The 13410-nt window shown below is 34.2% G+C and overlaps 1 protein-coding gene across 4 annotated transcripts in view; it reads right to left on the bottom strand.

The window, feature by feature from the left end:
• The window catches only part of FYB1 (FYN binding protein 1), a 164300-nt gene that overhangs the window by 13972 nt on the left and 136918 nt on the right, over positions 1–13410 (bottom strand). For 3 of the 4 annotated variants that reach the window (XM_043488906.1, XM_043488907.1, XM_043488908.1), the window contains 6 exons: positions 9662–9684; positions 8531–8597; positions 7381–7518; positions 5706–5731; positions 3715–3781; positions 751–841 (listed from right to left, as the gene is read on the bottom strand). In XM_043488906.1, coding sequence (XP_043344841.1) covers positions 751–841; positions 3715–3781; positions 5706–5731; positions 7381–7518; positions 8531–8597; positions 9662–9684 — 412 coding nt within the window. The remainder of the gene's footprint in view (positions 1–750; positions 842–3714; positions 3782–5705; positions 5732–7380; positions 7519–8530; positions 8598–9661; positions 9685–13410) is intronic. The other variant, XM_043488909.1, reaches the window with a different exon arrangement.

Here is a 13410-nt window from a genome sequence, read left to right as displayed (position 1 = left end):
TTTAAAATAAAAAAATTAAGATGTACATGTGTTTATTTGTCACACTCATTTTCTGCAAAATGATTACCATCAAAACTTCAATTCTGTTGGTTCGATCACTTTACATAATTACCATTGCTTCTTTGTAGTGAGAACATTTAAGATGTACTCTCTTAGGAATTTTCAAGTATGTAATACAGTATTGCTAACTATAATCACCATGCTGTAATTAGATCCCTAAACTTACTCATCTTATAACTGAATATTTGTACCCTTTGACAAACAGCTCCCCCTGCTCTCCACCTCTGGTAACCACCACTTTACTCTTGGTTCCTGTGGGTTTGGTTTTTTTAGATTCTACATATAAATGATATCATATAGTATTTGTCTCTGCCTCTTGTCTGACAATTTACTTAGCATAACGTTCTTGAGGTTCATCCACATTGTCACAAATGGCAGGATTTCCTTGTTTTTCATGATTGAATAATATTTCATATATATATATCACATCATTTTTAATCATTCTATTTTAAGCTTACCTTCTTATTGAGTTTCAAAGGACAGCTAAATTTAGATGATTACCACAGTATGTATATTGGGCATGTACAAGAGTTTGCTTAATTTCTTATAGGAATAAATCTAAATCTAAAACAAAGTTTGTAGAAAATAAAGGTGTTGTGATGGATAACTGTGATATTGATAGTTACACAGAAAATCATCAGTTTTTTCATTAGAGCTTTGAACTTTGTATAATATTTAATTGTAACATACTTTAAATTTTTTCCTGAAGTCTTTTTCTTCTTTTTCTTGCTTTTTTAGCTTCTTAGGGTCTTTTTCTTCGGCTTTGGTCTTGGGTCCTTGACTAGGATGGCAGAACACACATAAAACAACATTTAGTTTCAAAACATAAAAAGAATAGTGTATAATGGAGAATTCATAGCATTGCATTTTTGTTCAATTTCATTTTCAATTAATTATTTTTCTTACAATCTAGTACATTCACTGTGATAAATGATAACTTTTCTTAATGTAGAATATTCTTCAACAGAGTACAGGCTGAGTTAAAATGGAAGTTTGAGATTATCATGTTGAACAATATAAAATGACCAAAGTGTAGTTTAAACATTGTTACATATCAGCAATTTCAGATGATCCAACCTATTCTTAAATCCTCTATATTTTTCAACCCTTCCTAGGTAATCAAGTGGTTTGACTAATGTCATAGAAAAAAACTTTTTTAAAAAGGACATTAAAAAAAAATTTGACCATGCCATGCAGCTTGCAGGATCTCAGTTCCCCGACCATGGATTGAACCCGTGCCCTAGCACTGAAGGTGCTAAATCCTAACCACTAGACCATGAGGGAATCTCCCACCAAAGAACACTTTTTGAAAGATTGATTTTCATGGCTTAAAAATTTATCTATATATTAATTTTTTTATATCTACTTAAAATGAAGCCAAGGTTGTATCTTATGATATCAACTAAAGTCAATTACTGTAAGAGAAGTGAACTGGTCTAAGGTAGTGATTCTCCAGCCCGGTCACAAATAGGATCACCTGGGAAATTTTTTAAAGATACCACTGCCCTTGTCTAAATCCTAGAAATTTTAATTACATTAAATTAATTAAAAATTCTAATTAATTAGGTTGAGTGAGGTCCAGGTACCGACACACAGATTTTAAAAGCCTCCAGGTGATTTAATCTGAAATCAAGGTTGTGAACCATTCCCCAGGATTAAATATGGTTGTTAGGAAAAGGCTGTGAATCTCTGTAGGAAGGAATTTTAAAAAGCAGAATATTTGTGACTAATGACAGTTTTTAAACACTGATATTAATTTTTATTTTGATTACCTAAGATAAAGCTTTGTTTGTAACTGAGCTATTTAAAATGTTTGAGTCTTAATTTTTCAATCTTAGAATTGAGTTTATTCACTGGGAGTGAATTAGTATACACTGTCCTGCCCTAAGTTCTGCACTGTCCCTCAGCGCCTTCTTCTGCAGGCTTCCCTGGTGGCTCAGTAGTAAAACATCTGCCTGCTAATGCAGGAGACACAGATTCCACCGTTGGGTTGGAAAGATCCCTTGGAGAAGGAAATGGCAACCCATTCCAGTATTCTTGCATGGGAAATTCCGTGGACAGAGGAACCTGGTGGGCTACAATCCACAGAGTAGGAAAGAGTTGGACCCAACTGAGCAACTAAAGGATACAATCTTCTGTCTGTTGGTGTCCTGGGCAGTGATGGAATCTCTGGCCCAGATTAGCACACTGGAGCAATCAGAACACACACGAATGTTAAAAAGGCCCCACAAGTGCTCTTGAAAGATAATTTATTGAAATTTATTTTTAAAAATGCAATGCTATGTTAGAGAATACACAATTGTCTTAAAACTCTGAAAACAAGCAATGGGAAAGAAAATAGTCCATACTGCATAATGTTGAATCAGCTGGGGCTTATTTTGCTTAAAGAAAAGGGCCAGTGGATGACTCTGGGTTCCTAGAGAGCTATTTAATGGAATGTGGTGACATTTCTACAGTAATATTAAACACAAAAATGCATTTAAAACTATCAGGGGTAGAAGCGGCTTCCCTACGGTGAGGACTATTGGATTTTCCTTTCATGGAGCACTAAAAAATGAGAATGGTTCTCCTTTCACATTTCTGGTGTGTTTTGCCTGTAGAACTTGATCATCATATATGAATAACAACATATTTCCCCTTAGTTTCTTTGATCTTGACACTGCCTCTTGTTCCGTAAAATTAGTTTAACAATGTTGGTAAAAAATAAATATTTACTTAGAGTTCCCTCATGCATTTTTTTACCAGTATAGCTCAGAAGACGCCGCTTGCTATATTCCACTGATGTTACTTTCATCCTTTAACTGATCAATTCTGAGATCTTTTTATTCATCTTTCTTTTTTCTTGAAAAAGTTAAAGGTGTTCTTCCTTTTAGCATGTATCAGATCATCTCACATACTCACTGGAGCACAAGAAAGCATTCTACCCTGTTACATTCAATTTCAGAAGAATTTTCAAAAGGTACTTGATTTTAGATTTTCTTACAATTTTTGTCTAAAATTAAGTTGAAGCCTTAGGGAAACTAAAGAATGTCACAATTGACTGTTGACTGTTTTTGTTGTTGTTGTTAGTTTGAATGGAACCTTTGAGAATCTGATGCTTTTGTAAAAATATGACATAACTTTTAAAAGTCCTTTCAAAATACAAATCTTGCTCTCATCTTTTTCACAGAAAGAAACAATCTTCTTGAGGAGGACTTAAAGCAGGTGGGTTAGGATTTGAGATACAAATTAAGCAGTGTCTTCAAGACAAACAGTGTTTGGGAAAAAGTAAAAATAAAGGGAGGGGATGAATTAGTGAGATCAATTGCTATCAGGCTTTCAGATATTTTCCCAGTGAATGAGAGAATAAATGAACGTAGACATTGGTGAGTCACAGGGCAGAGGATGACCAGGGGACCAGAAGGACCACTGGGGAAAGGGGGGGGGGGAAGGGAGAAAAGTGGGGGAGGGGAGAGAGAGGAAGAGGAGGAGGACCTGGGCTATCCATCCATTCACAAACCTGGCAGAGACATCAGAGCTGGGATTAGGGAGAGGAGGACAGAGCCAACAGGATGGCACACAGTACAAACGCACCCTGCTGGGGTTTTGTCCAATTGAATGTTCTTGAACTGTCTGATTTTCATTACTTCACTGTAATGAGAACATTTTAATTACCTTATCTCTATTGGGGGAGGAGGGAAATCAGAGGCATCCACATCGTCATAAACTTCATCTCCCATGTCTAACAAAAGACAGAATAGCAAATGGTGAAACACTGTTAGTGGACATTTTGATATGAGCATTCAGTGATGTTTTTAATATAAAGATTGTTTTGAGGACAACAAAATAACTTTCCCTGAGGCCTCTGTACATTTCTCCTGTATGCATCACCTATTCTTTAAAGAGGAAAGATTTTTCTCTTCCTTGATGCTTGTGTTAAAATTCCCTCAGCAACAACAGTGACAATGATTATAACTACTGTTATCAGGAAAAAACCCTCAAATAGTAACTGAGATTAGTTGAAGATCCACAAGTATGAAGAATGGCAGGATTAGTTGATTGTTGACAAAGTCAATATTACTGGCCATCAGCAGCAGGTAAAGATATTTAAAAAGTACTCAAGAAACTTACCTTTGGGGTGCTATGATAATATCTATCATTTTACTTAGCCATAGATATATGGCTATGTCTTTGTCTATGTATCTATCTACTTATCTATCGATTTGTCTATAACTCTTTTTTACTCACTGATCTTCATTAACTTTTACCTTATAGTAATATTATCTGTGGCAGTACCTGAAAATAAAAGGTGCTTGTGTCAGAAGGTTTTGAGAATCAGTATTGGTGGAAAAGTGGCTATGACCTTAACTGCCTCAAGGATTTTTCCAATCTGCAGACACTTTTCTTCCTTCTAGACTTCTTGTTATTAAAGTTAGGGGCAGTGCTTCCTTTCTGCACTAAGTTGCCCCACAGCAAATTAAGCTGAAGAGATGGCTTGAAAGGAGTACAAATGTTTTAAGGAATGATTAGCACAGAAAGTTTAAAATGCTCTCTAATAGTGGCAAGAATTTGATTTCCTTTAACTCCCCCTTGTTCTGTATATATGTACACACATATACATGCTGTATTTATATGTGCATATTTTCCTTCCACTCAGATTAACTAATTTCACAGTATAAAAACTTGTTAAGCTACATGAACAATCTAGAATAAATATATAAAAAATAATGACATATCACTGGTATTCAGAAGAGGAAAAATTACTGTTCCACGCACATGCACTTAAGACAAAATTAAAGGCAAAAGAAATAAAAACGAGCAATACAGTTTTTACTTAATTGATCACATTTGTTCCATTTTATACCTACTCTTTGTGGAGCTAAGTTTCTTGAGTACTTTTTAAAAATTATAGGTTAACACATAAGTTCATCATCAGTTATTAATCAATTTGAGCTACAGCCTTACATATTTTCAAATTGTTAGATGAAAACAAAGTCAGATAAACAGTCTGGAAGAATAGATTATCTTTGTGTTTCGTTTGCGTTTTCAATTTATTTATAGATTAAAATAAACTTTTTGAAAGCCTCTTAATATTCTTGCAAGACATTTTATTTTGTTCAAATAAAACTTAAGAAAATTCTTTAAGTCTCAGCAGGGGTAAAAAAAATAAGATGATCAAAATTGTACAAAAAAAAAACTATTTTACATTTACCAGTGGAAAAATTTCCAAAGATAATATAAATGATACAATTTTAAAAATCAAAGAAATTTAGATTCAGAAGGATCTTGGTTGCACATAGTGTGGCATGTATTTAGAACTCTTTTTGCAGAAATCTAATAACATCAAACTCTGACTAAATTGGGGTGGGATCTATAAGGACTGTTGGGGCCCATCTCTACTCACTTGTCCCTTTCTCCATAGTGATCCTGTGACTGGAAGAACTGTTTAAAAATCAGTGATAGTTAAAAATTTCCTTTCCCCACTATTTTACTGTTGAGAAACTGCGACCATCCCAGGTGCAGTTACTTGACAAAGTTATACAGTTTATTATTTTCAGAGTCAGGACTTTAATTTGGATAGCGTGACTAAAGCGATCGCTTCTGCTACCCTATCTGTAAGAAGCGAGATATAAAATCTATTAACACAATTAGTTTTTATTACTTACCCACTTGTTTAGGAGGAGAAGGGAAACTGGAAAGAAAATGAGAACATAATTATAATCAGACCAATATAAAAACAGAAATTGGGTCTCTTATTTAGGAAAAGCATGAATAAATAACAGCCTTGAGGCTTATAAAGGCTAATTAATCTGTTGAGTATTATTCCTTTCTCATCCTCCATTTCTCTGCTGAGTCCCAAGATTTTGTCAATCAATTTGGAATTTAGCAAGACTTTTTGTGAACTCTGGTATTGGCCAAACAAATCAAGAATCATGACATCCAGTGGCTTATTTTTCTCACTGTCACTGGACCAATGTTTTTGAATTTGTTCTATGAAGTTTGGGCATATTATCATACCAGAGTAAATGAAATGATCTAAATATTTCAGTCATTGCAGTGTAGCTTCAGATGAAAACTGTTTGTTTGACTCAAAGAATAGGAATGTAGGGTCAAAATCAACAAAAGTCACAGGAATCTTCATGTAACCATAGTATTGTATATGGTCATATGAAGATCATAGTATGACATAATATTGTTTGATAATATGTACACATATATCCCCAAACAGAAGAATGGTGAATAAGAGAGGAATATCCACTGAAACCAGAGAGTGACAACTTATTAATAGAAGTGATTTGAAATCAGGATTGGGTGACTTTTAGTTGCAACAGAAAAAAACCTGTGTTTTTATTACTTTCTGAACTTGAAACACACATACACACATAACTGGAAGAATGGTGCACAGTTACACTAAAGTGTGAGAGGTCATTAGTAAAAGTGATTTAAAATCAGAATTAGCTGGTGTGTTATTGAGCAAAAAAAAAATTTGCTTTTATTTCTAAGTGAGGACTACATATGAGTAATGATACATGAAGAGAAGATTTGCTATGTTTACTTACAATTTTAAGTATCTCATTTATTGGGTGTTGTTTTAGTGTCTCACAAAAGGATTTAAAACTAGGAATTCTGTGTGTAATTAACATCTTATAAAGACTTCTGTTAAAGTGTGGTGAGTCTATTAGTATATATAAAACAATAAAAATTTGAGTGTACTTAAGGTCCTTCAAATTTATACACATGGAACTTATGCTAAAAGATTATTTTTGTATAGAAAGATAAAATGTATGCTTTAGTCTTATTTATACAAACTGAAGATACTTAGAATAATTTTAGTATAGGACAAACATGTAATTCAAGTGGAATTACTATGTCATTATTGCGAAAGTTACAAAGACTTTAGATACTGTACTTAGAGAAAAGAAATTCCAAATTTTGTCCTTTTTTTCCTATAAATTAACTTTTAAAAGAGAATGTATATTTTGAATAGTCAGTATAAAATATTATATAATAAAATGTAGTGTTGGAATTGTGACCTTTTAGATGTGATCTACAGCTTAAAAAAAGGTCCTACTAAATGGAGGTTGAGTGTATGTATGCTTGTGGATTTGTGCATGTTTGAAAGGAAAACAAAATACATTTTTGACGCATATGATGATTTTATGTAAATGCACGAGTTTAAAAGTGACACAGTAAATGAGACTAGAATGACTAATGGAAAAACACATTAAAATTTCTTAAGACTGTCAGAATTTGGTTACTGGTTATAAAATATTAGTAGCATTTGATTAAATTATTAGTGTAGTTATTGTGCACTGGATTTGGTGGTTGGTTGACTCTTACGATGAACCTTCATCATTGTCTGACTCAGAGTCTTTAGGTTTCTCTCGTATACTTTTCTTTCTGTCATCTTTTCCCTTTAACATCTTCAAAATCCCCCAGGACCAGGTGTTACTCTTCTCTTCAACCTGTAGTGTGGAGCTTTGGAGCATGCAGGCATTGATCAGATTTTTTATAATTATACTGTGTTGATCATTCAGGCTATAAGCTACTTATTGTATTCAACAAGATGAAGCTATTAAGTTTATAAGTCATGGTCTTTGAATACTGCTGTGACTAGGTAAATAGTAGGCAAGTTATTTTCTCCTATTTGGTAGATTTCTTAAACCTTGTTTCTTAAACCAGTGAGCTGAGTCAAAAGTTTTAAACATCAATTTAGCTTTGCTATGATTAAAAGTAAGTTGCTATTAGATTAAAATTTTAAAATATGTATTTAAATTTTAAAATGCACCACTTCAAAAGTTTAAACACCTAAAGGATTAAGTTTTCAATATTGCCACATACAGCCACAGATAAACATACGATCTCAATTTATTTGGATTGCTTACAACTATGATTATTATACAAGGGCTTCCCTGGTGGCTCAGATGGTAAAGAATCCACCTGCGATGCAGGAGACCTGGGTTCAATTCCTGGGTTGGGAAGATCCCCTGGAGGAGGGCATGGCAACCCACTCCAGAATTCTTGCCTGGAGGATCCCCATGGACAGAGAATCCTGGCGGGCTGCAGTCCATGGGGTCGCAAAGAGCTGGACACGACTGAGCGACCAAGCACAGCACAGCACGTGATTATGATACAAAGGCTAGCCATGCAACTATAAACTTTCCAGAGATTATAACAAAAATGAAGTATTGATTGATAAATAAATGATTGGGAAAAGTTTGAATACTAGTAACCCTTACCCCTTTTCCGTTTCACTCCTTTTGACATAGTTGTCAAGATTCCAAGTGGTATATTCCAAACAATATACCATTTCATTTGAAGTGCGGTATAATTACAATTCCTCATTTGCCATTGCTGTTAATCAAACATTTTTGGTTATGTAACAGGGAACGCTACTTTCTGCTTTTTATTCTAACTAGAAATCAAAACCAGTGACAATTTCAGTATATATAATATTTTGCAAAGAGGCAATTAAGCTGATTATTCTTACCCATCAGCAGCATCCTCCTCTTCTATCCCATCATAAATATCATCATCTGGGGGAGGTGGGAACATCCCTTCATGTGAATTAGGGGGAAAAAAATCTGTTAATTTTGTAATTTGGTCACAAATGCTCACTCAAAATTTGATAATAAATGTCTTATGCGAAATAAGATGCAGAGAGCATCTTATTTTTATGGCAATTATTTAAATTAAAATAGCTTTATTTTCCCACTCTTACACAGAGGTAAATTAATTTTTTAACATTATTTTATAAGGAATTCTTAGAAGTGAACTGTAAAAATATGAGGGATGATATAGAGTACTGTGCACTGGAGGTGACAGAAGTGGGAGAAATAACTGAGAAAAAGTAAAATTAAACAGAGGATGGAGTTAAAATTTATTGTGGGAAAAGAAGGGAAAAGTTGATAAGAAAAACTTAATTAGTACTAAGGAGACATTCAGAAAAAAGCATTGATCAAGATGTAACTAAAGGAAAGCTAATGAAAAGTGACTGTAAACATTGATGGGAACTGGGACAAAGAAAAGAATGGAAGGTGACTTTTTCATTTCTTTATTTCATTTCATCAAAGTAATATTTTAAAAGTTAAACCTTTGCTTGATTTGTTATCCTATGTTTGCTATTTGACAAATATTTATTTAACAAATGTTTACTGACTACCTTCTTTGTAAAAATATGTGCAATAAAGTTGAAATTAGATTTTTAAGATGAGAATTTCAGCACTGCCAGGTATTAGCAACCCTTATTTTGTTGATGGGATAATGAGAAGTCTTTAGGAGTTATACTATGGTGACTATGTAAGGAATCATCCAAATAGGGACATTTCTGAAAGTGAAGGGGGATACTACTAGAAATTGTGCTCAGACAACTGGCACAAATCAAGACTGCCCTGGGCACACTGGAAGTGGAGTCACCCCATGACCCATAACGTGGAAGAAAGAAGTGACTTACTCAGGGTCACTCAGTGGCCAGGACTGGACTCCATGTCATTGATTCCCAGTCCATTGTTCTTTCTACCACATTAAGATCCTCCTCATTATTTGCAAACAAGAGCATTTTGTCATTAATATATACAAGAACGTCGAAGACTTGAGAAACTGATAAAAGTGTGTAGCTTACCTCCACTTCCACTCTGACTGTGGCTAGGAGAAAAAGAGTAGACATTAATTGATATATTAATTATTTAGCTATCAGGAAAGGAAGTACATATTGAGCAGTTAAATGAGAGAAAAAAATAACATTCCAGTCAACAGTTATCAGGATGTTATTTACAATTGTCAAGATATAAAAACAACCTAAATGTCCACCAACAGATGAGTAGATAAAGAAGACGTAGTGTATAAACACGATGGAATGTTATTCAGCCATAAAAGAATGAGATTTTGCTATTTGCAACAATACCAGTGGACCTGCGGGGTATTATATTTAGTGTAATAAGTCAGAGAGACAAATACTGTATGTTGTCACTTATATATGGAATCTAAAAAATAAAACGAATGAATGAATATTACAAAACAAAAAGAGACACAGATATGGAGAACAAACTACTGGTTACCAGTGTTGGGGTGAGGGTAGGGGTTTAAGGAGTACAAACTACTATGTATAAAATAAATAAGCTATAAGGATATATTGTACAGTATAGAGAATATAGTCAGTATTTTATAATAACTTTAAACGAAGTATACCTTATAAAAACATCAAATCACTTGTATACCTGAAACTAATATAATATTGTAAATCAGCTACTTTTTAATTAGAAAAAAGTTATTAGATGTTATATGTGAAAAGGAATAAAAATTGTTCCTTATTGTAATAGATAAGTAGTACCTAAGCAAAAAAAAAACAAAACTAATAAGAATCAAGTGAGATTCAGTACTCCATAAAGTTTTCTAAACAATGATATTGTTTGTTTCTAGCATTTTACCATAAGGCAGTTTTCAGATTATATAGTATTACATCACTCCATAGATGGACTTATTAAAAAAAGAGAGTATTATTCTAGAACCGTTACTGCATTAAATTCAATTTCCTCTCAATATCTTACAATTACAGCATTTAACTCTTAGTCCAATAGCATTACATTTTTTACAAAGGGGATACTTAAAAAAAATTTGAAATCCTATTCGTGGGGCCTTTGTAGAGTGTAGCTCCTAATTCTCTAAATCTATATTTCTGCATTTTAAATTTCTTTCTATAACATTCTATACCTCCCCTATCTTATAATTGTTTTCTTGCCCATTTCCCCACTAGATTGTGAATTGTGGAAAGGAAAGGAAGTCATTTAGTTCATTTTGCAGAAAAAAATTGAGGCTCTGAGAAATGAAGTGATATGACCATGTCCACTTTTGATTAATTGAAAAAATGACATAAGAATCTCAGTGTCCCACTTTCCTGTATGGACGACATCATTTTGACTACATCTCACTGTGCCCGCCGTGTCATCATTTTTGCCTTTTAGATAATCTTCCAAGAACAGATATCTGATGTTACAATCATATAGTATATTTATACATCATATGTGATCCTTAGCCTTAAAGTCAGAATAACTGTGAAGTCTACTGTTAATCTAGAAATAAAAAGTACTTTCACTAATGGAATTTCGGAGAAAAACACGCTATAAATGTCTTAATATACAAATAGAAGTGATTTTTGATGAAGCTTAAGTATATTCGCTACTTGCTTACAAACTATTTTCACACTCACTGTCTTCAACACTTTCCTCTGAGCATGAAGCAAGCATTTAGAATTATGAGAAAAACTGCCAATTTGGGTTGGCTGCCACTTCTGGCAAATACAACATATTCCACCTTGGAGATTTCATACCCAATTTCCAAAGAATTGGGTGATCACAATCAGGAACAAAGCCACTATATATTATTTGATTTCTAGAGCAGTTCTTCATTTTCTCTGGAATATAAACCATTGATCTGGTGAGCTAGAGGGAAGGGAAGGAGAATGTGAGAAAAGACCAGGAAAGAGAAAGAGGAAAGGATAAATGGCAGGAAAAAGGTTGGAAAACACACCTAGAAGAAAAGTTTTTTATATGACAAAGGAGTGGTATTTGCACTTGTAATTTCCTTTTGTTCAACTTTTCACTTTTATTACAAAAAAACAAAAAACAAAACTGCTTCATTGAGAAGAAAGGGAGAAGATCAGCTGCCAGGACCTGTGTTTTTTAAGCCTCCTGTCTGCTCTCAGAGTGTGGGGTATACTGTTGATTCTCCTAACCTGGAGAAATTGGGAAAGAACTTGTCAAGAACCTCCTGATAGGGGCCAGGAGGTATCTGGGGGAGGGAGAGGAGAGGATGGTGCTTTCTCTTATTCTTGCCAGGACGAGCTGCCAGCTATACTCAGCATCTTTCCTTGTTCTACTAAGGACAAAGCATGTTCTGTTATAAGATCTCTGCCAGCAGCAGCTGTAGTTTCAAAAAAAAAAAACAACTTGTGTAGAAGTGATGTCTCTTCTTCCATTTTCTTATTAAATATGCATAAAGAAGGAATAGATGCTAGTAAATATTGTGGTGCTATACTTGTTTAAAATATTAACCAGTAAAGCTATACACTTCCTCTAACCCCATTTTATTAAATAGAAGATTCCTTTTCTGCTTCATGTTTACTAACTGGAGAGGTCTTGTAGAGCTGTGGTATGTATGGTGGTGGTGATTTAGTCACTAAGTCGTGTCCGACTCTTTGCAAACCCTGGACTATATGTAACCTGCCAGGCTCTTCTGTTCATGGGATTCCCCAGGCAAGAATACTGGAGTGGGTTGCCATTTCCTTCTCCAGGGGATCTTCCCGACTCAGGGATCAAACCTGGGTCTCCTGCATTGGCAGGTGGATTCTTTACTGCTGAACCATCTGGGAAGCCCTGTGGTATGTACAGACTAGTTAAAATGGAAACGGTAATAGCATTAGTTTTGGGAAACAGTCACTTATTATGAAGATAATGCTTCATTTTAAGGATATTATCCCTTTTTTGTGGATTTATTTATTTTCTCAGTATTTTCATCAGTGTAAATATATATATATCTCACTGGAGTTCCTTAATTCCAAAATGAGAGAAATTGTGTGTTTTTTTAAAAGATAAAAGACAAACATAAGGTACAGTGACATTGTTCAGTTGTGTCCAGCACTTTGCGACCCCATGGACTATAGTGTGCTGGGCTCCTCCATCCATGGGATTTTCCAGGCAAGGATACTGGAGTGGGTTGCCATTTCCTTCTCCAGGGGATCTCAGGCAGACTCTGCCATCTGAGCCACCAGGGAAGCCCAACATAAGGTATATATGCTGATAATATACGGGGTAAGACATACTCATGTCTAGAAAATTCTGTAACTCTCAGAATATGGCCAATTGGAACTCTGACTTCAAATTTGACATTTGCTAACTTCAAAGTAGGTCAAGGTGTTTCTTATTACTAAGGTCAATTTACAATCTGTAAACTCCAGTGCATACATGGCATGTTTTGATATATATTGCATAATTTATGATCATAATATGTTAAGACAGCATTGATATCAGACATTTTAGAATGATGAACTGCCAGAAAGCAATATAAGTTTAACTGATGCCATAAGCTCAAGACCGTAAAAGGGAAATTTAATTCTTTATGTGTTTCATAACTATTAGTATTAATAAGTATTAATATATTTCTATTTTGATTGTTTTACATTTTTAGAATGCTTAATAATAAAAACATTTTTTACTTTGAAATTTGACTTATAAAGAATGCAGACACATTTTTTTTCTCAAATGAAGATCTTGCATAGATCATGTGGGGAGGTTTCCCGATTTCACAAAGTGGGCATAGAAAAATGAGGATTCTTCGCTGGGTTGGAGATTTTCCTTCTCCTTTTCCTTCCTTTAA

This window comes from Cervus canadensis, chromosome 16 (assembly GCF_019320065.1).
Source record: "Cervus canadensis isolate Bull #8, Minnesota chromosome 16, ASM1932006v1, whole genome shotgun sequence".
NCBI classification, from domain to species: Eukaryota; Metazoa; Chordata; class Mammalia; order Artiodactyla; family Cervidae; genus Cervus; species Cervus canadensis.
This window is presented reverse-complemented; position numbering and strand designations above follow the sequence as displayed.